The sequence below is a fragment of the Haliotis rubra genome, unplaced genomic scaffold, assembly GCF_003918875.1.
Source record: "Haliotis rubra isolate DU_JTF1 unplaced genomic scaffold, ASM391887v1 Scf1151, whole genome shotgun sequence".
NCBI lineage: Eukaryota > Metazoa > Mollusca > Gastropoda > Lepetellida > Haliotidae > Haliotis > Haliotis rubra.
The window spans coordinates 131619-157302 of NW_025765061.1; the positions used below are offsets into that span (position 1 = coordinate 131619).

A 25684-nucleotide genomic window follows, 5' to 3' on the forward strand; every position below is an offset into this window, starting at 1 on the left:
ACAGAGGTGCATGCTCAAGGCGCTACAATAGTCACAGATGAGAAGTTCACGGGAGGAGATAGTTCGTGGGGATAGAACTTTCTAAAGAGAAAGGTTTTTAGGTTGGTTTTGAATGTCTCAAGGGTGGGGGATTCTTTAATGTTCTGAGGTAGTGGGTTCCATAACTGAGGTGCTGCTACTTGAAACGATCTGTTGCCGTAGGATTTTAGTCTTGAGTTTGGTACTGCAAGTAAGCATTGGTTTTCAGACCTTAGACGTCGTGAAGGCTGGTATGGTGAGATCAGTTCTGATAGATAACTCGGTGCTGTACCATTCAAACAGTGGTAGGCAAAACACAAGATCTTGAAGTCGATCCGGGCTTCTATTCGTAGCCAGTGTAGGGACATCAATACCGGTGTTATGTGGCATCTTTTTGGTGCACGACTCACAATACGAGCTGCCCTATTTTGTACCTTCTGGAGTTTGTTCAGCAGATCCTGACTCAAACCATACAACAGACTGTTGCTGTAGTCAATGCGGGACATCACAAGTTGTTGGACTAGTGTCTTTGTTACGTCTTTGGTAATAAGATGGCGGATATTACCAATACTTCTTAGATGGAAGTAGCAGGTCTGGCACACTTGATTAACTTGGGGTTCCATTGACAAGGGAGAATCAAAGATGACACCCAGGTTCTTTGCTTTGTCGGCGAATGGTATGAATGAGTCTCCCACAGCCACTGACGTGATATTCAACTGTTGGATGCGCTGTCTGGGTCCAGCGAGTAAGGCCTCAGTTTTTCCATCATTCAGTTTTAATCTGTTTGACGTCATCCATGTTTTTATTGATTTAGTGCAGTCAGTAGTTCTTGCAAGTGCATCGACTGCTTCGCTTGCTTTGAAACCTTGATATAGCTGGGTGTCGTCAGCATATGCATGGTGGTTCAGCCCATACTGTCTGATGCTGGAGCTGAGACTACTTGTGTACAGCACAAACAGGACTGGACCTAGCACAGATCCTTGGGGAACCCCACAGGGTAGCGCGATACTTTCAGATTTAGTATCACCAATCATAACTGACTGGCGTCTGTTGATCAAATATGAGCATATCCATAAAAGTGGTATTCCTGATATACCCACTTCCTGTCGTAGTCGTACTGTAAGTATACCATGGTCCACAGTATCAAAGGCTGCCGACAGATCGAGCAGGATAAGAGATCCAATGGAACCTTTGTCCACATAGCCCCGCAGATCATTCGTAACCCTGAGTAGAGCACTCTCTGTGCTATGCTTCTGACGATAGGCGGACTGGAACTTGTTCACCAGGTTGTTCTCATAGAGGTGCTTTGCCAGTTGAAGGTCAAAAGCTCTCTCCAGAATTTTGGACATGAAAGTCAGGTTTGAGACTGGCCGGTAGTTTGCATGGCATTGCACATCTAAAGTCTTCTTTTTAATGTGTGGTCTTATCAGTGCCAGTTTATATATATTTGGGAATGTACCAGTGGCTAGATTGATATTCACGATCCTTGTGATCACAGGCAGAAGTACATCTAAATACTTCAAAAGTAATTTTGTAGGAATAGGGTCCAGCGCACATGTAGTGGGTTTTGATTTTCCAATAACCTTGACAGTGTCTTCCACAGTGACCGGTTGAAGTGTAAATCTGAGATCTCCAGGCAATATGGAATCTGTTGTGTCACCAGTTTCACTAGCCTCATTGCAACCTTCATTAACAAGAAAAGTTTCTAAATCATTTATAAAAAATGAGAATAGTAATGGTGAGAGGTTCTCACCTTGTCTTACACCGTTATGGCTAAAGAAGAAATTAGAATATGACTTATTTACAAGAACACATGATTTAATATTATTGTACATATTTTTAACTATGTTTAGAAATTTACCATCTATATTGTACGAAAATCTTTTTCGGAATCCCGCTTGTGCACTTGATAAAATGTTGTTTGATTCTAAAAGTATGTTCAACCTTTTATTAAGAATGTATGTAAATAATTTCCCGAAACAGCTAAGTATGGTAATAGGACGGTATGAGTTGGGATTTAATGGGTCTCCTTTTCTTTTATATATTGGTCTAATTACTCCCGTGAGCCATGACTCGGGGATAACTCCTGAAGACAGGATCAGATTGAAGTAAGATACATAAAATCCTCCCATAACATCAAACGTGTCTATTAAGTAGTCATTTTCAGTTAAATCTATTCCACTGCTTTTATTACGTTTAAGGCTTTTAATTGAATGGCTAATTTCCTCAAGTGTTATGTTCCTATTTAAGCGTTCGTTATCGAACATAGCTGAGGGCAATTCTTCAAAGTCAGTGGTGTCAAGTGGGCAACATTCATTTAATATTTTAAAGAAATCGGTAAATTCTTGGGTACTAGGGCAAGGGGGATTTTATATCTACATCATCATCATCTGTCTTTAGGGCACTCCAGAACTGTTTTGTGGAGTGTATTTGCTGTGTTCTGATTAATTTACTAGTTTTATTCTTACATTTCTTAATACATTTATTAATAAACCTTTTATAGTTTTTTTCACTGTTTTTAAAGCTTAATTGATAACTATTACTTCGATTTTTACAGTAACGTTTCTTAGCCTTTAGGTACAGTTTTATATCTACATTCTTTATTAAACCAGGGTTTATCTCTTTTTTGTTTCTCAGCTGGGCTATTATAAGTCGTCTTTCGGGCATCAAATGTAGTGATAAACATTTTGATGAGGCAATAGCATAATCAATAACACTTTTTTTCATTGCATGTTGTTTTTCCTCGGTATATATCATTTCCGAATCTACCATTACAGATGTTAATATCATCTTCGAAACACTCAGCATCAAGGCCAAATTCATCAACTTAATGTTGATCAATTACGCAGTAATCAGGCATTTTAGAAGTTCTTGCGTTAAAATCACCGATTAGAATAACGTATTCTGATAGGCCGAACACTTTAAGAACTGACTCTTCTATATCACTGAACATTGAATCTTTGGCATACCTTGACCCCTCAGGGGGTAAATACGTAACTCCAAGATAGAGGTCTTTCTCAATATTAAACAACTCTATGGAAATTCTAAACCACAGTATGTACTCATTCTCAATTTCTACAGGAAATAAATAATCCGAGTATTTTCCTCTAACTGCTAATGCAATTCCACCAGATTTACGAGATACATTTTTTCTATTTTGAACATAGAGTTTGTAGCCTTTAATTTTAAGATCATCTAAAATGTGTTTTTTTTTCTTGTAAACAAACAATGTCTTTGTTTTCAATCAAATTTAAAACATCGGGAATAATCCAATTTGTTTGGCAAACCACACACATTAATGCTGAGAAAACTTAGTCCATTATGTTAATATTCTATATCATTTATGGTAATGTTTGTATCGGGTTTTGTTAACGTAGAATGTCTTGAAATATCATTTTGCGTAGAAGAGTTTATATTTCATGGGGATAAGTCATTTTGAGTCACATCTGGAGTAACATCTAACTCATGGGAATCTGCACAAACACACGTAATGTTACTTTTAACACAGGCTGTGTTGGTCACTGCAGCAAGGGGTTGAATAAGTTCATCTTGCTGGGGTTGCTGGGTCAGCTGCTCCTGCCCACCGACGCTTTCCTATTGCCGGGGCTGGCGGGCTGAGCGGGCCTGTTTGTATACATCCGCGGGCTGTGAGGGTCTATAAGGGGGTTGTACGGCCACTGATTGCAACTGGTTGTCGATGTATAATTTGTCGACAACTACATTAGCACGTTTGCCTTCCTTCATAGCAGCACGCATAAGTGGCATAAGAACCTCTCTCCTACACTCACTGATTTCCGGGGGAATTGTTCAACAAGACTGAAAGGTTTGCCCTTCAGTTCAATGGCACTCCTCTTCACGGCGTCTGTCAGCTTAAGTCTGGGCTAGTACACGCATCCGCACATACACATACACATACACACGCATGCACGTCGTCATGTGAGTGAAATATTCCCAAGCACGACGTTAAACCCAAGTTCACCTCACCTCACTTTTCAGAAACGTGTTATATACCCACGCTTCCCGACTTTTATCATGTGGATTGATTGCATTTCAACTTTCTCACACTCTCACTCACACTCCCTTACTCAAACACCCTCACTCTTTCTCGCTATCTCTTTCGCACTCACTCACTCACTCACTCACACTCCAGTCTCATCATCTCTGTTTCTTTCCTCAGTCCTGACAAGATCTTCGCCTGTGAGCGTGAGGTGTCCACCATCCTGTGTGTTCATGAGCCAGAGCGTGTCACGGTTCATTGGTTAGGGAATGACTCCTGTGACCCGGGAGCGTGTAACAGCCCAGGGCATTGGTCAAGACCAGCATGTCCCCACCTCCAGTGTCCAACGAGTTGTGACCCACACGAAACAAAGCCAGGTGGGTTGTTTGTATCCATATAACAGTGTTCAGAACCAAACGTTCAACAATATCAGTAGGGACTTATGAAAAGAAAAAGACCGTATTTTTAAAAGAAGTTTGACGTGACAAATGTTTTCTTATGTATTGAGTTACCTCTTGTTCTTATCTTCGTAGTATCGCTGAAATAATGTTTCTAAATTTCGCTGTTTTTTCTCCATTAAAATACATGTACATTGACAAAGCCTTTTTTTGACCGCCTCCGTGGTGTAGTGGTTAGAGCGTCCGCCCGGAGAGCGGAAGGTCGCGGGTTCGATCCCCGACCACGTCACACCAAAAGACGTTAAAATATGGTACTTGTTGGTCCCTGCCTGGCGCTCGGCATTAATGGGTACAACAAGGACTGGTCGGTTCGGAGTCAGTATAATGTGTCTGAGTGGGGTATTCATGCTTCACTGCGGAATGGTATTAGAGCTAGCACTATAAAACCAGCTTCAGTCTAGGCTAGTACAAGCAGTCGCACATACAAACGCATGCACGTCGTCATATGAGCGAAATATTCTCTAACACGACGTTAAACCCGATTTCACCTCACCTCACAAAGCCTCACAAAGCCTCACAAAGCCTTTATGATAAGAAAACAGGTCGGTCTGCTCAGACTGTGTCTAGAAGAGCGTGATATATTTTGTAAATTAAATGAATATCATTCTGTTCCGGGAGAAACAGGGGTTTCACCCCTCACGGTGTTGCCCCTCGTGTTTCATATTTAGATCTATGCATAAAGATTCATTGTGACAAAACAACTGTCAACAGTCTGCATGGCAAAAGCGATCATTTCAACTTTCTAGTAATTCACTTCATGTCGAGGGGGCGGTGGGGTAGCCTAGTGGTTAAAACGTTCGTTCGTCACGCCGAAGATCCGGGTTCTATTCCACACATAGGTACAATGTCTGAAACCCATTTCTGGTGTCCCCCGTTGTGATATTGCTTGAATATTGCTAAACGCGGCGTAAAACTAAATTCACTCACTTCATGTCGAGCAACAAGCCAACAGCTCCAGCCACTTTTGAGGTACAATCGAGCCTGCTCTTTTCAACAAATTTCTGACAGGGTCATTCCATTCATGCTCAGAAGTTGTTCGATCACAGCTACAACACGCAAGGCTTAGAGAGGCATTCCAATGTTATACGGTAGACATATGACGGAAATTTCAAAATGTGACGCAATAAAAACAAAATTCTCGATTTTCATTTCATACCTCCCCGATGATGGACCCGTAAATAGGTCACGGCAATTCGCGAGACCTTAGTACTTCCGGTGACAAACAAAGTTTCATACCTTTTCGAATGGCCTTATGGTTGTCATTTAACAGTAAGGAACCGATATTCCTTGCAGGAATAACAAATTGCCGATTTAACTATTCCCAAATTAGCCAACTATTACGACTGTCAACATCTGTGGCAGCAAAGCATGGTTGTACACTTGGTCCGGTGCGGTAAAGTCATATTTGGTGGTCGCGCAATTTGGAACCAGAACTGGTTCTTGAATATACGCTTGTCACCGGAAATATTGTACCGGAAACAACTTGGGCCCCCTTCTCGCATATCGCAAGTTGGCGCGCATTAAGGGAGCCGGGAATCAGCTTAGTACCGGAAGTAGCGCCTCGCAAGACATACAGGCCGTATTTTGTTCAGGAGAACAACTAACCAGCTTTTGTGTATGTTTATGACGGGTGCATCAGAGGGGCAAGATCCAGATCTATCCAGATCCATGTCTTTCAGTGGCATTTAGAAGTTGTAAATTGATGTCCAAGATATTTTTATGGATTAAACTTCTTTTTTAATTTCTCTCACAACGTTTCGAGACCATTCCAGGTCCCTTCATCAGGTCTCGAAACGTTGTGAGAGAAATTAAAAAAGAAGTTTAATCCATAAAAATATCTTGGATATCCCAGATCCAGTTTCTATCCAGATTTATATGTACATATATACACGTGAAATTTCAATTCCTTTCCGAATCCATACGAAACCTCCGCTAAAAGCAGATTCGATTGTACAATTTCGGTTATACATGTCTCATCGTTATATCTTATATTGTGGTACCCGTGAAAATCCGGGTTAGAATTGATCTCAAGTAACCCATGCTTGCCGTAACAGGCGACTAACGGGATCGGGTGGTCAGGCTGGCTGACTTGGTTGACACACGTCATCGTATCCCAGTTGCGTAGATTCTATGCTCATGCTGTTGATCACTGGATCGTCTGGTCTAGACTCTTATTTACAGACGGCCGCCAAATAGCTGGAATATTGCTGAGTGTGGCGTAAAACTAAACTCACTCACACACGCACAAATGTTTTGGTATATATGTATGTACAACTTTTTTTAAAGTTTAAGGACCACACCTTCCATGTATATTTATATGGAATGTCAGTAACTGTGCAGATATGGGGATGTTGTTACATTATCTGAAACACCTTCACCGACGGGCTGCTAATTAGGAGATAAACATGATGTGTTGGCCAATTTCCGGGTGTTATTGAGTATTTGAAGCACTGGAATTGATTTGGAACCGATTGGGTGAGCCGGAGGTTTCAAATGAAATATTTCCGTGCTTCAAATACTAAATAACACCCGGAAATTGGCCAACACATCATGTTTATCGACATTGTAAACACAAAAATAAACCAAAAGGTCCACACCTTCTAGACCCGTGAAGATCCGTGGTAGAATAGGTCTTCAGCAACCCATGCTTGCCACAAGAGGCGACTATGCTTGTCGTAAGAGGCGACTAAAGGGATCGGGTGGTCAGGCTCGCTGACTTGGTTGACACATGTCATCGGTTCCCAATTGCGCAGATCGATGCTCATGATGTTGATCACTGGATTGTCTGGTCCAGACTCGATTATTTACAGACCGCCGCCATAAAGCTGGAATATTGCGGAGTGCGGCGTAAAACTAAACTCACTCACTCATTCCACACCTTCTGTCTGCACTCACTGACATATGCTGAACAACATTAGAAACGCACCACACCAAAATGTTCCGACGATGCTCAGATATCATGGGTACATTTCAGTCTGACGGGGATATTTCGTATTATATGGGTGGTGCGTTTCTAATGTTGTTCAGTATATTTGTACGTATTAATACGCAGCGAACAGTCTTGCAATTTCAGAGAATCGAAAACATTCGATCATGTTTTCAGCCAATCAGATAAAAGAATACAGTGACTTCTGGTTTACAATTTGTTCTGTTTGATATTTCTGCAGCTGGTGTGGCAAGGGAGATAACCGAGTCGGAACATTTGGTGGCGGACCAGACAGTTCAGTACAGGTAGGCACTACGCTGTCCTAGGATATGTGAATGTCACACAACGTTCTAGTACAGGTGAAGACCCGTGAAGATCCGGGGTAGAATAGGTCTTCAGCAACCCATGTGCTTGCCATAAAAGGCGACTATCTTGTCGTAAGAGGCGATAACGGGATCGGTGGTCAGTTTCGCTGACTTGGTTGACACATGTCATCGGTTCCCAATTGCGCAGATCGATGCTCATACTGTTGACCACTGGATTGTCTGGTCCAGACTCGATTATTTACAGACCGCCGCCATATAGCTGGAATATTGCTGAGTGCGGCGTAAAACTAAACTCACTCACTCACTCTAGTGTGTGAATGTCATGCGACGGTTCTTCTCATACATGCCCTCCCCATCTGATATGCGAATGTCAAACAATAGCCTTTCTTTGATGAGTAAACGTCAAACAATGATGTTTCTTCCCTGATGTGTGAAATGTCACGTAATATTATGGTCTTTCTTTGATGTGTGAAATGTCACGTAATATTATGGTCTTTCTTTGATGTGTGAAATGTCATGTAATATTATGGTCTTTCTTTGATGTGTGAAATTCAGATTTGTTTGTTTTGTTAGTTTGCTGTTTACGTCGCACTCAGCAATAATCCAGCTATATGGCAACGGTCTGAAAATAATCATGTCTTGATCAGACAGTCCTGTGATCAACAGCATGGGCATCGATCTACACAATTGGGATACGATGACAGGTGTCAACCAAGTCAGCGAACCTGACCTCCCGATCCCATTAGTCGCCTCTTACGACAAGCATGGGATGCTGAAGACCAATTCTAACCCCGATATTCACGGGTATGCGGATGCTTGACAATGTGTGAATGTCATACAGTGGTGTCTCTTTGATGTCTGAATGTCAGCCAATAATCTTTTTCTTCGATGTGTGCCACATGGGTACAATATGTGAAGCCCATTTCTGGGGTCCCCCTCTGGAATATTGCTAAAATATTGCTAAAAGCGGCGTAAAACTAAATTCACTGACTCACTCTTCGATGTGTGAATGTCAGATAACGTGTGCATGTATGTTTGACAATGGTCTTTCTCAGTTGAGAATGTCATATAATGATCTTTCTTTGATGTGTGACTGTCAAACAATGGTCATACCTTGATGTCGTGTCAACCTAGTTAGGGAGACTGACCACCCGATCCCATTTGTCTCGTAACAAACATGGGTTGCTGAAGGGGTCTTTATGGATTGGATGTGACACTGTGATCGGTCGCCTTAATAACAGGAAACGAAACACAACAGCTATTCCAAAAGAAATCTCGTCCCGTCTGATGATGATTGTTGCTATTTTCAGATTATGTTTGTTACTCTCTGTCCTGGGCCTCGTCGGGGTTGTGAGCATCATCATCAACGTAAACCTTCTCTTCATGTACCTCAACATCCGGCGACGACTTCTTATTTCCATTTGAAGAATATTCTGATCCCCATGGTAACACACCGGTGAACAGTGACCGGAGTTCAGCAACTGGAACTATAGAGGTGACCGCCGTGGTTAAGACGGCCCCTGCGAATATAATTGGTTGACTAGCAGTGAGTGAGTGAGAGTGAATTTAGTTCTACGCCTCTTTTAGCACTATGTAACGACGGGTCGGATACCAGAAATGGACTTCACACATTGTACCCATGTGGGAAATCGAACCCGGTTCGCGTGACGAGCGAACGCCTTAGCCACTAGGCTACCCCACCGCCCCCACATGATTTATTAGATCTGCAGTCCATAACAACGTTATTACAAGCTACAAGATACAACAAGGAGATATTTTGAAAATATTCTTAACATATTTACGGGGCGGTGGGGTAGCTTTCTGGTTAAAGTGTTCGCTTGTCACGCCAAAGTCCCGGGTTCGATCCCCCACATAAGTACAATGTGTGAAGCCAATTTCTGGTGTCCACCACCGTGATATTGCTGGGAGATTGCTAAAAGCGGCGTAAACTAAATCCAGTATACATATTTACACCCCAAAACACTTCACGAGTCATTTTATCACTCCACTGCCAACGCCTATGCATATTGTAATCCTAACTTCGCCCAGACTCGGGCTGTGACGTCATAGTGGAGGACCATATGCCATTTTCCTTTGTTTACTCTGGAATCTGGTACTGTCTGGATGTAGTAGACTCGAGATAGGATATCGTATTATGTTGGTGTGTCCCAGTCCATAAAAAGGTACCAAGTCTCATTTCTTCACACTTCCAATCGTTAAGGACCGATTTAATGAGGATGGCATACAGCGATGTCTCGTACCCCTTACATTTTGAAAGATCCAGAAAGTATAAAGAAACTGAATGTATAAAGAACGAGAATGCGAGAGCAAAATTAAAAGATGGCGTGCCAACCAAGTTTGAAAAGAAGAAAATTTTGGCTTGACGACGGGAAAACCTCTCTCATTATGTGTGTGAGTTATGTCTTTATATAGATCTGTCCTAATTTACAAAATTTACTGATTATTTTATTCTTGTTACAGACCCCTATGAATGATGAAGTATTAACAGCAATAAGAACAAAAAAATTCAATGATTTTTTGATCAGACAAGAAACTAACAAATGGGTGAGTGAGTTTAGTTATATGCCACACTCAGCAATATTCCAGCTATATGGCAGCGGTCTGGAAATAATCGAGTCTGGACCAGACAATCCAGTGATCAACATCATGAGCATCGTTCCACACAATTGGAATACGATGACATGTGTCAACCAAGTCAGCGAGCCTGACCACCCGATCCCGTTAATCGCCTCTTACGATAAGCATGGGTTACTGAAGATCAGTTCTAACCCGGATCTTCACGGATAACCTCTCTCATTATATTCACAACACATGCAGGGTGGACTTGTCGACAATGTTTGAGAAGATTTTGGTAAACTAGTCTTGAGAATCTAATGTATGCACAGTATCTATAAACCTTAGTTATTTATTCTTTTCTCGTTTATATAATAATAATATATATGACATAAATAAGGTATATTACATTCACCTTTTTGAAATGTAAAATGAGCATAACACGCGCATATATTAATGTGTCAGACACGGATCATGAAAATAGATTGTACGCGTATTTAGCTCGGGAACAACTAGTTATAGATCCATAACAAAGTAAAAAAAATGTCAGTTCTATTGGAAAAACATGTATGTCGCAACGATCGTTTACTGGATATATATGTATCAGTTATCATGATTTGTTTGTTTGTTCTTTACCGCCACACTCAACAATATTCCAGCTATATGGCGGCGGTCTGTAAATAATAGAGTCTGGACCATACAGTTTAGTGATCAACATCATGAGCATCGATCTACGGGGTTGGGATACGATCACATACGAAGTCAGCGAGCCTGACCACCCGACCCCGTTAGTAGAAGTACTCGATCATTAATAATAAGTCACAGGCGAATCTAGGACCTTTCCACAGAAACGTTGTTCTAGGGATAGGCAATAACAATGTGGCGACCATGTTGGAGTGAAAGGTATATTTAAGTGAAATATTTCAGTTTTATTTCATTTATGAATGAATAAATTGTCTGTTTATGTCCTTCTTTGTGTTTGTCTGCCTCTAATATATGGAAGATGTTTTCGGTCAAGACTAATAGTGTGTTTTTGTAAGCTCAATGTCCGACACTAATTAAATATACTACTCAAAGAGGTCAAGGGTAGATTTCAGCATGACATTTAATTATGCATAGCAAACATATAAAACAGCATTTCCAAGCATGAATGTGGTTAGAATTGGTGTATGCAGTCCTAAAGCTGAGCACTGCAAATCATATGCTCCATGCAAACTCAATATCATGACTGTAAGCATCCTTTGAAAATTCAACCATTCCGGAAATAATGTGTATGTCAATAACGGGTGAAACCATCATGTGCTAGTAAACATACAGCACATTATTGTCGAAGCATACTGTCAATCAGACCTCGAAAAAGCATCTGTGGGATAGCCTGCCACTCTACCTGAAGAAATAGGATCGATTCTTGAAGATTACCAGGTTGATGATGATTGCCCCCCACCCACCTGCCCAGCTCGTGCCAAACATGCTCAATCGGTGTCATATCAGGCGAGTGTGCAAGCCAGTCAATTCTCACTGTGCCATCTTGATTGAGAAAATCATTCAGAAGCCTGGCTCGTTGTGGCCAAGCATTATCACCCTGAAGAACAGAACCAGCTCCAGTTTAGCCAAGAGTAGGAACAACAAACGGACGCAACATTTCGTCCCTGTATATGATACCAGTCAAATTTCCCAGGACGACGTAAAGAGCAGTCACGCGGTGCACAGAAATCCCGAACCACCGCTAAAACTGTGACGCTGTCTGACGTTGACGTCAGGAAACTTTTTCACCTGGCCGTCGGAAGACGCTAACTCTGCAGTCATTGAACTGCAACGCAAACCTGGTCTGATCCATAAAGAGTACAAATGCAGCTGTTTTTAATGTTTTATTTTTCTACATGTAATCTGTCAACCATGCCCCATTTTGTTTGCCATTACATCTTGGTACCAACCCCACCACCACCACCACCACAACCACCACCCCAAAAAACATTAAACAAACAACAAAATCTCACAAAATCCAGGAAAGAAAATATGCAAGAAACCTTTGTGTGTATGAGATAGGCAGAAGTCTGCAAGAATCATTAGTCATTAACGTGCATAAAAAAGCAATTTGAAACTGCAGTCGCTTGTTAAAGTGACACACACACACACACACACACTCCTCCATGTTTACTGAAAGAGCTTGTTTTGGAGACACTACCCAACCCCCTTTCAGATTACGTAATCATAAGGACATGGTGTAACCATATTTTATTCAAAACATTTTAACCTAAACTGGTGAATGCAACAAATATAAATAATATACAGCATTATAGGAAAGCAAGCAACCTGCGTATTGAACATCCTTAATCTTTTATCAAGCCTATGCGAAAGTATGGACAGATTTTAGTTTATTCTTGTTTGGATTTCCATTTAAGACAGAATTAATATTATATCCATGTACATGAAAATACATGTGATATCTGATGTTGGAATAATTAGGAAAAGTATGGAAAAAATGTAAAGTATTCCCATAGGGGTGACCACAGGAACCGAATGGATCAACTGAAATGTGCCGTTCAAATGTGCGCATTCAAATCAGCGCACCTATGTCTGACGCCTGAGTGGATAATTTGGCATAAACGTGTCCCAAAGTTTTTATAAAATATAATAAAATTAAGTGGTTTTGATGATTGTAATACATTTTTGAACTGGCATATAGTGTCAATATCAGACATATTCTCAGGCAAATCATTCCATTACACAAATTGCTATACAAATCACTACGACATCTTATAGTTTGAATGTCATTACGGTTTCTTAATCTATGGTCAGTTCCATTGATAGTTCGGGGCGGTGGGGTAGCCTAATGGTTAAAGCGTTGGCTCGTCACGCCGAAGACCCGGGTTCGAATCCCCACATGGGTACAATGTGTGAAGCCCATTTCTGGTGTCCCCCGCCGTGATGTTGCTGTAATATTGCTAAAAGCGGCGTAAAACCAAACTCAGTCAGTCAGTCAGTCCATTGATAGTTCCATTTGCAATCTGATTGTAAGGTTACTCCTAGGTGTTTATGGTAGCTAACTTAAGTAATGTCAACTCCTTGCATTTTAAGCCTAGGAACTGGAAATTGATTCAGTCTTACCAGGATTAAAATTAACCATATTTCAGCCCAGTGAGAGATCCTGTTTAAGTTTAAGAAAGCGGCAGTAAAAACATGATTATCAACAATAACATGTATGGAAGTATCATCGGCAAAAAGACGAATGTTACTACTGATACCCTCAATGATATCATTTATGTGAACTAAAAACAGCAATGGTCCAAGGACAGATCCTTGTGGCACCCCAGCAGACACTCACTTTAGATCTTAATTGTCTATACCTACTCTTGTAATCTATTATCAAGATAACTGGAAAACTAATCCAGTAACTTACCCTTAATAACATAAGCCTCTAATTTCACTATGATTCCCTTATGCCAAACCTTGTCAAATGCCTTGCTTATGTCACAGACAACTACCCTGACTTCTTTGCCATGCTCTAATCACGTAATATAAAACCATACAAGCATGTCAGTTGATATACAGTACCAAACCCAGGCATGGATCCTAACTGCAATTTGGTCAATTTAGGAGATAAACCTAGTGTGTTTGAAAATCAGAGACATGCTTTACTGAATTGATGGCGACAAAATTTCGATTGGAACCGAACGCATAGCGTGAGGTTTCAATTGAAATATTTAGTCGCCATCAATTCAGTAAAGCATGTCTCTGATTTTCAAACACACTAGGGTTATCTCCATTCTATGACCCATTTAAAATCGAACTTCCTCGCTCTGCGGAAGACACTGCGTAATCCGGCATGGGACGAGAGGCGAATTGAACTCGTCTGTGAAGGGCGGTAGGTGCCGTTCGTATTTTTAACATTACAACATAACAATATTCTGTCCAAAGAAATCAAACTACTGTTTATTCAATGCAATTATGTAATACCCGAGATCTTGGATTTTTCCATCCCATCTCCACACGACTAAAACCAGCCTATTGTTTGTGTGTGCCGTGAAACTGCCACACTATAATGGAATCGTCTGACCTACTTATTTTCTTCTAAGTAGACAGTTACGCAACAGTTTGAAAAGGCGGACGAGCCAGTGTTTACATTTTGCGAAAGGTTGAAATTTGAGATGACAGTGGACAATACATGACTGACTGTTGAATCTAAACCCTGCAGAATCGAAGAATAGATCCTTTCCTGGTCAACCTGTAACTCATCAAAGACTGTTGATTTTTATGACCGGCCGATCATGATTTCACGTACTGCCTCCACCCCGGCATGCGACAAATGAGTCACAGTGCTGCTGCTTAGTGTACATGCGACTAACTTGTGATTCCTTGGAACTTTGTTTTCATCGTTGGGGACTGGACTGTGTCCAAGCGTTTTTCAAAGTAGATGAACATAACAGTGACAACCTTGCGGGGAAGCTGGCAGACAGCTGAATTGTTTTGTGAACGATGCAACGGGATATGATGGAGTATGACTATGAGTGGCATAAATGTGGTGTTTCGCCAGACCGTTAGATCTATCTTGCAAATTTCCCATTCCAAACGAAATTAAATATACCATTTACCAGGTAGGTAAATGTTTACTAATGTTTTGCTGCATATTTTGTATAGATAGGGATGTATTTTTACAAGGCTTTCTGATTTATATGTTAGATATTGTTTTGTTTATGTTTGGGGCTGAGTATTGTAATTGAGTTTGAATATTTTTATAATAGAAGGTAATATGATAGTGAGGTTCCCTCATAATTGTGTATTGTATTGTGGGGGTTCATTTAAAACTGTATTTTTCGAGTTTAATAAATGTTTCATCAGCATTTCCATCACGTCTGTTGTGTTGATATTAGTCATGTTGGTGGTCAAGCTGAAGTAGTGGGGCAGTGTTCTATACGTGCGCAGTGAAGCGCAATGAAATCAAACGCATTTTTAATCCAAAAATTTCCAATTCCCTATGTGAAAATTCGAAAGTCAGCGTCAAAATCCATGGAGTTGTTGTTATGATCCGCCATCATTGTAGTCAAACGGAAGTAGTTCTCACAATAAGATTTGTTAATGCGCGGTGAAGCGGCCTTACAATCAGATGAGCGTCAATCCACAATTGATGCCGTCTGATTTTTCTGAACAACCAATCAGAATCTAGCATTTTCTTGATTCATGGTAGAATCGTTATTATCTAGGAAAAAGTTAAACACATGTTTTAAAAACATTTTTCAAATACCTTTGATAAGCAACTGGTAAGTGAGTGAGTGATTTCAAAATTAAAGTCACATCGGCAGTATTTTGTAGCCATACCGTGCTAAGAAAGTTGTAAATTTATAAATCAATAAAAACAAAGTTATATCATGTACTTACCTGTCTACAAAGGACAGTAAAACAACTAGATAATCAGAGAAATAAATGTAAAACTAGTAATTAAATCTAAAATATAAATGACAATACAATATAAAAAACAGGCTATAGATTGTCAACAACTGAAGGTAGATCACCATACCAGGCACCATGGAGATTTACAGTACATTTGCTTGATGCATGGACCCTAGCTGGATCCATATAATCCCTTAAGCTGTTAGCAATTAAGTCAAATCTAGCCATACATAAAAGCATACATATTCTACGACTAAAAAGGTGGTAACAATAAATTGACCACGAATGTTTTGGGACTTACGTATCCTTTCAGTAGGACAATGATTTTACAGTAATTTACCCCCCTTTGAAGATACTGCCACTAACAATCTCAGTTGATAATATAAACTTCCAATTATAAAACATATATCAAAACTCATCTAACAATTCTATCTCTTTTAAAAAATCAATAATTTAATTATAATTAACATTGAAAAGATCCGTCATAGTTCCTGATTTGAAATAGTTATCCCCTTGTGATGGGCAGCTGGTAAGAGCTTCTGGTCTGTAACGTTTACATTCATTAAAACTACCTTTTTTATGAATAGGAATAACAGTAGCTTCCTTCCACATTGTTGTAAATTTTAAATATTCTAATGATAAATTGATTTTAGAAGACGTTTTATTCACGTTTTTTTTCTAGGCCACAGGCCTACAGTACATAATATTACAATAGTAATTGAATTGAATGGATTAGTAAGAGGAATAAAAGGGGATGAAACAATCATTTTGATAAATCTGTTGCCTATTTTGTCCGGTCCACTGGCTTTGGAAATATCAACTGATAATAGGATGTCTCTCACTTCTTGCGTAGTCAACACTAACGTCAATTCTCTACTTTATTTCAAGCACCGGATAATCAACTTGTGCATGGTTACCAAAATATTCATTGAATATATTTCCTTTATCTTTGTTATCATTGATCAAATATCGATTGAACAATCTGAGAAAATTTCTTATGATCTCCATTTTGATATTTTATATACTTGTTCATTAAAGCCCACCAAAATTTAGAATTACTCCCTTGATTGATCTTATCATATAAATCAGATATATATTTCATTTTTGGCTGCTCTCACAGCTGCTGTTACTTTGTTCCGTAGAAGCCTAAACTTTTGCCAGTCTATATCATAATTTCGAGTCTTTCTTATGCTGTCTATTTCGTTTTCTGACATTCTGACAAGTATTCGTATAGCACTATTCACCCATGGATTGTCCCGAGGTCTTATAGTTACCACATTGTTTGGGACATAAACGTCACATATATTTCTCAAGATATCAACAAATTCTTGTTAGACTATCAATATCATCACATCTAAAGATGGTATCTCAGTCCACGTTGTTGAGGCCTCGGTTCATTCCCTCAGTATTAGCTAAATCATAGTAATACACTTTCCTTTTAAATTTTAAAGGTGTTGAATCAGAGCCCACAACCGACACAAAAACAGGAGAGTGATTACTGCAAAAAGGATCAAGCACATCAGAAGTGCAAATATAATTAGGATTTGAAACAAAGATTAAATCAATTAATGTTGAATTATCCTTGTTGCTACTGTGATACTTTGCTGCAAATCATATGTATCAAGAAGATTGTCAATCAAGTTATTTGTCTGGTTATGTATATTGATGTTAAAGCCACCAGCAATAATAGTATCTATGCCCATGTCAATGCCATTACTTATTGATTGGAGGTCTAGTTTCCAATAATGATCTTTTTATCAGCTCTGTAAAAATCTCAATCAAATATTTGTTGTTTTTACATAACTTTAACCCAGATAACCTCTAACCCTTAAGGAGACAACTTATCATATTATGTGTAACATGCAGGTTCTCTCTCACCTCCACCTGTGGTTGGTCTATTCTCTCTAAAGGGGGCATGGTAACCGGGGATAAGACTATTATTGTTATCAATTGTGACATTCAACCATGTTTCTGTCAAACATATGGCAACATAGTCACTTAATTCTGTCTGGATTAAAGCAACTGTTTCTCTTAAGCTACACACATTAAGAGGAACTATTTTTAAGTCAGAATATGCAAGTGGGCCTGGGTTTGGGAGTACATCGCCACAGCCTAGTAGAATTACAAGCCGGTAATTCCGCGCACCTAAGCACATCGATCGCAACACGGCAACTAACGTCCCTTAGTTTTTGTGGTTTACGTGACTAAACATGCTGGTATGCATCATATTTACCTAGAAATATAAGTTTTATTGACGACTATAAGATTCTAACGTTGCATTATGCCATACGGTTGACCTTTCCGGCGTTCTGGCGACATCGCTTGCTATCCGGTAATTCTGCGGAGCAACTGATGCGCATAACATCCAGCTGGAGATCCGAAGTATGGAAGCGTATTAAGGCGAGATTATTTTCAAAAATCACTATATCAATGTAAGGAAGAGTGTTTCATATTAAATCCAATTATGAATAATGAAGAAAAAGGTTTAAAAGTCTGAAGATAACGAAATTTCATAAAACTGTCAATTTATCTGTCAATTACTGTTATTTACTTACCTTTAGTGATTAAAAGCCATCCCTTATAGAAATGTCCCGATTTCAAGCGTAAATGTCGTAGCAAACGATGTTTACCTTCGCACGGAAGTACGCTATAGCAGCTGCGCAGAATTACCGGACTCGCTTGCAATATTAACATCTGAACTTGTGCATTGTATAAACGTAACGTCATTATGGCATATGAAAATTTTTTAAATTTTGCATAGGAATTTAACTGTTAAATCACTCCACGAAACACAATTTTCTATCGATATGCCGGGATATCAGCCGTCATCGTCAGATGCGAGAATAAACAGATCGATGGGAGGACAGACAGGGTTATTTGTCGCAGGATGTGAAATACGCTCAGGTTGCTGCTTCCATTTCATCAAGATAACAAGTTTCACCTTTTCAAACTCAATATATGTATATTCAAAACACTGGAAACAAATAAGCAACACAAATTCAACATAAATTATTTTACATAGGTCATAGTGGAAATTTGTAAAATACTGTTTAGGGCCTTGAGATACTGGGGATTCAAATAAAGACTTTTCATACAATGGATAAGAAAAAGAAAGGAGAGAATAGAATCAATATCCAAGAAATAGGTCTAGTATTGCTGTCGATGCAATAAAATATCAAGTAGTAGAACTAGTCTGAACTGGTTTGAGGTTTTAAGTCAAAATTGCAAAATCAAATTCTCAAGGCTTATAAAATCAAAAATATATAAGCATCGTAACTGTTGCCATTACATAATGATGCCAAGGTCACACAACTAAAGGCACAAGATGCACGGACTCTCCGTGCTAACAAAAGTCTAGACGGATCATATGCTATAAATTCCCACTGGATATATCGTGAGCATGGATATTTCGGATAAAATGTTACATCAAGGGTAAGTTATTTCATTATTATCAAAATCATTTTCTTTTATAAATGATATAACAAACATGTTGGTAGCTGACATATTATTTTTATGTGTCCATCAGTGAAAACATGAACGTAAACACAGCTGCTCCATGAAACAATTGTGATCAATCCAATCAAGAATACAAAATGTACAATATCACAAACGGAATCCGACAGGTTCGATTACAGGATGGAATGTCTTTCCAATACTCAAAATGTTTGTGTAAGTTCTCTGGTGGAGCACTGGTGAAAGATGTCCTCCATTATAGAAATAACATTACTGTAAACAGTTTCTCCATCTATAAGACATGCGATCCGCACATGAATACATACGTTTGTTTATTGAGAATATACTGGCAGTGCGGCTTAACGTTACATGTTTCAATTGAAAGTAAACAAAATACAACTAATACAACACTCCAGAATCTATCTCTCAAGGTGTTTACGAGAAAACGACTGTGGAAAGTTTAGATAGATATCTATAGTCCGTTTGACTTCATTTGAGACCGATGAATTGCTCACTAAAGTACTGTCGGAAATGCTAGAAAAATGCTTTTTAGCCTTAATATCTTGTTAAATTGTCCTAAGTTGAATAAAATTCTGAAATTTATATGTTTAATTGGCAAGGTAAAATTATCAGGATTCGCAATCTTAATTTCACTTTATTTGATTTACTTTTCTTGTTTAAAGTGAAATTAATCTGTACGTTTCCACTGCAAACAGACTATAGTCACTATCACCGTCATCTGCGTCAGTATATATACTCCACAGTATCCCTAGGACCCTGGCGGAGTAGAGACGAATCATTAGCCTCAGTGACTCGATGAGACTAGTGAATTGGGATCTCTTGGTGATCAGGCCACAAGGCCACCATCTAGTTTCTTGACGTAGATCACTCCGTCTCGAGCCTAAGTTCCTGCTTGTCTCTTGCGATCAACTAGAGACAGTGGGGTAGCCTGGTGGTTAATTTAAGTTAAGGCGTTTGCTCGTCACGCCGAAGACCCGGGTTCGATTCCCCTCATGGGTACAATGTGTGAAGCCCATTTCTGGTGTCCCCCGCCGTGATATTGCTGGAATATTGCTAAAAGCGGCGTAAAACCAAACTCACTCACTCACTTGGGGCGACTAGTTGGCGAGCTGCAGTTGCTAGACGGGCCCTCTCCTTAGTCAGGTCGTCGTCCACAAACACCTTTGGGGTTAGATTCTTCAGCTTGGCTAGGTTACTCATCACCTGGCGTTTGACTCTACATGAATTTGACTAGACTTGGCCTTGGCCTGGTCTGGCTGTACTTATAGCTGTCCAGATCTCCTGTCGATGTCCTCCACTTTGAGCTTAGCCCCAACTCCGTCGTCAGCTCCAAGATTAGTTTGTCAGTATTTTCGTTTTTACACTCAGGTAGACCGTATACCCTGATGTTGTTCCTTCGGACATACTGGCGAAGCTCATCAATTTGAGAATCCTTAGTTGCAAGCCTCTCGTTCATGACCTCAATGTTTTCTTCTAAAGCTTAGATTTTAGTAGAGGTTTGTTGAAAGGTTTCCAATAGTGGGACAAAATTCAGATCCAGAGTGGCACTAACTTGAGGCATAAGAACTGTGGCAAGGGTTTTACCCAGTGATTCCAATACAGTGGGTGAGTTGAGTCTCAATAAGCTGTTGAGTACTTACGTTTGCCATGTTTGCCTCTTCGCTTTCACTGTGACAATATAAGAACACAGAGCTATTAGAAAACGATCTAGTTCTTTTGCTTAATGTGTCTGTAACGCCCAATATTGGTGAGTTCGATGAGCTACGACGTCGTTTTGAGATGAAATGTCACTTTGAGAATGATATTAAACTTTTGTGCTGTTTGTCCAACTTTGTAATGTGGAGCCTAAACTGATTTTTGTCCAAAAGTGAACATTAATGTTTATCGGTCTTTCATTTGAGCGTTTGGAAATGATGTATTTACTCACTCAATAGCATGTCATCCAATATGTCTCCGATATGAAAATCATGGCGTCCACATAATCCATTTGAAGTAGCACAAAATGTTTGCTATCCGTTGATATTTTTCACATAGAAGGGTAGTTTTTATAACATATTCCCCCATGTATTTCAATAATCCTCACAGTATTTTCATTGATAAAAGACATCAGAGTGGGAGCTCAGTGAAAACATCCACAAGGACATAACTTATTCTAATGTTTTCACTTATTCATACATGATGCCAAGGGTTTAAACTAAATACTGAATGGTCACACAAGTGTCAGCTCTCAATATACTAGTATTGTAAACACTGCCATCTTGAATAGCTGGACACAATGTTTTTGAAGATTAAAAGAGGGTGTCCTTAAAAAAGACCCGTCTAAATATAAATCAATGTTGATTATGACGGGAAGTCATCCAATACTATACTGAACATATTTTATATGATATTATCTGAGGGCATACCATTACCAAGAGGTACCAAATGACAGATCATTTTTCATCTTCTGCATTTAATAAAAATAGTATACCCCAATGTGTTGTGATGACGAATATCTCGTTAACCACATTACCCACATATGTGAAATTTTGGATATGGCTTTGCTGATGATTCCTTCAAAATAAAATAGAAGCTTTTCAAACAGTGGACATCGAGAATATAGTTAGGCTGACTACTTTTTGAACACCCCTCGTATCAGAGAAGTTCGTGTTACAATTGTTTACAACCCGTGAAGATCCGGGTTAGAATTGATCTTCAGCAACCCGTGCTTGTCGTCAAAGGCGATCGGGTGGTCAGGCTCGCTGACTTGGTTGACACCTGTCATCGGTTCCCAAATGTGTAGATCGATGGTTATGCAGTTGATCACAAAAGTTGCTGGTGCGGCGCTAGATAATATTCACACACTCATTCACTTTAGAAAAGGATAGGGTAGCCTAGTAGTTAAAGCGTTCGCCCGTCACGCCGAAGACCCGGGTTCGATTCCCTACATGGGTACAATGTGTGAAGCCCATTTCTTGTGTCCCCCGCCGTGATATTGCTAGAACATTGCTACCCAGCCACCAATTGCTCAGACCGTTACTCATGATGTCAATCACCGGAGTATCTGCTTCAGACTCAGGATTGTTTATAGACCGATATTCTGCAATATTACTGATTGTTGTGTCGAAAAAAGCGGTCATCAACTGACAATTTTCAGTACCAATGAAATATCCACACTACGCACTAACTCGTCTTCGTTCAGAAGAGGGGCGTTGGAGTAGCCTAGTGGTTAAAGCGTTCGCTCGTTACGCCGAAGACCCGGGTTTGATGCCCCACATGTGTGTAATGTGTGAAGCCCATTTCTGCTGTCCCCGCCGTGATATTGCTGGAATATTGCTAAAAGTGGCGAAAGACCATACTGACTCACTCACTGATTTGAATTAATATTTTGACTGAGCATCTCTTTGAACGACTGCGCACAGGACACCAGCTGACCTGCAGCTTCTACAGCATATATAAGTAAAGGCTTTAATACAGAACAGAATATGTCTTCAGTAAACAACTCACTTACTGGCTCCAATATACAACAGCAACTTTCGAAAAGCTCTCGGCAGCTTTGAGTGAGATTTTACGCCGCTTTTAGCAATATTCCATCAATATCACGGCGGGGGACACCAGAAATGGGTTTCACACATTGTTATTATCAAGTTGCAAGGAACCACAGAAATAAGATATACATGTATTAAAGTTAGCCATTTTTTTTAAACGTAACATGAGCTTCTTATGTGCCGCTCACCCTTATGAACAGGAGATATGTATGTGCATATTGGTTTCATAATATACTGAACCACAAAAGAAATGTCGCACTGATAGGGGTTTCTTAAAGCACACACTTTAATTCACTCTAATTAACAATCAAATAGGAGGACTGAGTTCAAACTTGGCCATTATGGTTAACACATTTTCGGGAATCACATTTAGAGTTCACACAAACAAATCGCCAAAAATGGTACCATTAAGATACCCCAAAGTCAGTATCGTGTGTGGCCTCTATGGACATCGATGAAATCGTTGCATCGTCTGTACATGGAATGAATTAGCCGGTCGATGAAGGCTATAGGCACTTGGGTCCATACTCTGCGAAATGCCTGATCGAGTCCAGCCGCAGTTGTCGGCCTTGGTTGGAGGCCATTCAGTCTTCTTTGAATCTCGTCCCAAATATGTTCTACTGGACTTAACTTCGGAGTGAGTGCAGGCTACTGTAGGGTTTGGATGCCACGTTGTCTTAGGAAGTCAAATGTTGCTCTGGCAGTGTGGGCACGACCGTTGTCTTGCTGGAAGATGTGATTTCTGTAACGTCCAAAATGTGGTACAACGTGGGGTCTTATGATTTAATCAATATAGCGAGCAGCTGTCATGTCATTTCCTCATCCTGGACCAAGATTCTGGAACACCACGGTGTCAGCTAACTGTTCAGACCGATTGCACCCCACACTATGATGCTTGGACCACCCCACGAGTCTCTTTCAACAATACACTCATTGGAAAACATTTCACCACGCCCTCGCCATACTGTCACTTTGCCATCGACTGTCGAAACACAATATCGGCTTTCATGAGATAACAGCACAGTTCTCCATCGTCGATAACCTCAATTTCGATGCTGAGTTGCCCATTTTGGTCGTTTTGGGCGGTGATGAGCTGTGAGGACAGGACTACGATATGATCTGTGACAGCAGAGGTTTCTTCCGCGCAACGTCGAGGAACTGTATCGGCACTGATGGGTCTGTTTTGAGTCAGAAATGGTCTGGCGTGCTGTTTCAGTCGCTCTGTGGAAGCGATCCTGCAGATGGTTGCGCCCAGCCTGTCATTCTTGACGTTGTGATGTTACTGAAGGTCGCCCACTGCGTTGACGGTCATGAATGCTCATAGTGACCTGATACCACTCCTGCTGTCCTAACAAGAACATTAAAATGATTGGCTACCCTCCGTGCAGTCTGGACAACTTGCAATCGTCCCACGACTTGGTTCCTCTGATCTCTCGTAAGACGTGGCATGGTGGTTGTGTCAAAAAAAAAATGATTTCAGGCGAGCTTGGGACCCGCTTTCATTGGTAGGCTTGTCACGACGTGCACGTGTATTTTCATTTTCAAGAATGTCATACGGAACCTTTTACCATGTGTGCCTTGTTTGGTGCGTTTGGTCGATATACGTTTTTATCAGAAAACACACTGATGTTGGTAATAACTGTCAATTTGGATTGAAAAACATGTTAAGAAAACTGTACAAACATAATAAAAACACCATCTTGCAAGAACAAAATTTTGCATTTGGTTTTGCAAAGCGACGTTTCTTTTGTGGTTCAGTATATTTCCCTACATTGTGGAAATAGCCTTGGTCCAAAATAGAAAACATGAAACAGATAAAATCCGAACATTTTACCCATTTCTGCCGTACCTAATACCCCACAACGAACACATATTTGAACGACAAAGTTTCATCCTGAATTCTAAATCATGATTCATTGCAACTTCAAAAACAATGTTATCAATATTTTAGTGACATATATCTGGCATATATGCATTAAAAAATTATCGAGTTTCCACCTAATTGAACAAATTTACTTGAAACACTCTGTTACTTTGCCCGAAAGTAGAAATGCTCAAGCGTATGTCAATAACGAACAATAACATTTACTTTGCCTTGAGGTATAAATGCGTATAAACTTATTTGTAACGTGACAATTGTCTCAGCTAATCGTTCATCCAACTCCAACTGGTATGTTTTATAAACCTGTGGGGTGTTTAGACATTTATTTTTCATTTAAGATCTGGTTAATAATTGTTTTTCAGTAACCCATGCTTGTCATAAGGGGCGACTAACGGGATCGGGTGGTCAAGCTTAGTGACTTGGTTGACACGTGTCATCGTATCCCAATTGCGTAGTTCGATGCTTATGATGTCAATCAATGGTTTGTCTGGTCCGGACTCGATTATTAACATACCGCCGCCATGTAGGTGCTGCGTTAAACAACAAACAAACAACATCTATTTTTGTAATCGCATATCCCAAGTATCTTTATATTTGTCTATGCGTCTGTACGCTGTCTCTACTACCTGTTCCGCACCCTGTTAAGAGAACCGAGTTAGTATGTCGCAGTCATAAAGCTGGAATCTTACTGATTGCGACGTAAAACAAACCCGCCATTGAATATTATTTTTTTACTACCCAGCCACCAATTGCTTAGACCATTACTCATGATGTCAATCACTGGATTATCTGCTTCAGACTGTATTGTTTATAGACTGATATTCTGTATCTGTAAGATTGCTGATTGTTTGGTCGAACAAAGCGCTCATCAACTGACAATTTTCCAACACCAATGAAATATCCACACTACGTACTAACGGGTCTTTTTTTCCGAAGAGGGGCGGTGGGGTAGCCTAGTGGTTAAAACGTTCGCTCATCACACCGAAGGCCTGTGTTCGATTCCCAACATTGGTATGCGTGAAGCGTTTTTCTGGTGTCTCCCGCCGTGTTATTGCTGGAAACTTTCTAAAAGCGACGTAAAGCCCAACTCACCCACTAACTCGCTCACTCGTTC

At 40.0% G+C, this 25684-nt stretch overlaps 1 protein-coding gene across 1 annotated transcript; it reads left to right on the plus strand.

The window, feature by feature from the left end:
• The first annotated feature begins 1365 nt into the window (after nucleotides 1-1365).
• On the plus strand, nucleotides 1366-9921 carry LOC124255253. Its single transcript, XM_046689116.1, has 4 exons — nucleotides 1366-1376; nucleotides 4196-4392; nucleotides 7641-7704; nucleotides 9036-9921. Exons 1-4 carry the CDS (start codon nucleotides 1366-1368, stop codon nucleotides 9148-9150), a joined length of 387 nt encoding a protein of 128 aa, XP_046545072.1. The 3' UTR covers nucleotides 9151-9921.
• Nucleotides 9922-25684: the final 15763 nt, after the last annotated feature.

What these genes read in the sequence shown, in the direction of transcription:
- LOC124255253 (XM_046689116.1), top strand. An exon ending in CCCACACGAAACAAAGCCAG is followed by an intron (nt 4,393 to 7,640) that starts GTGGGTTGTTTG and finishes ATATTTCTGCAG; the next exon opens with CTGGTGTGGCAAGGGAGATA. An exon ending in GACCAGACAGTTCAGTACAG is followed by an intron (nt 7,705 to 9,035) that starts GTAGGCACTACG and finishes TGCTATTTTCAG; the next exon opens with ATTATGTTTGTTACTCTCTG.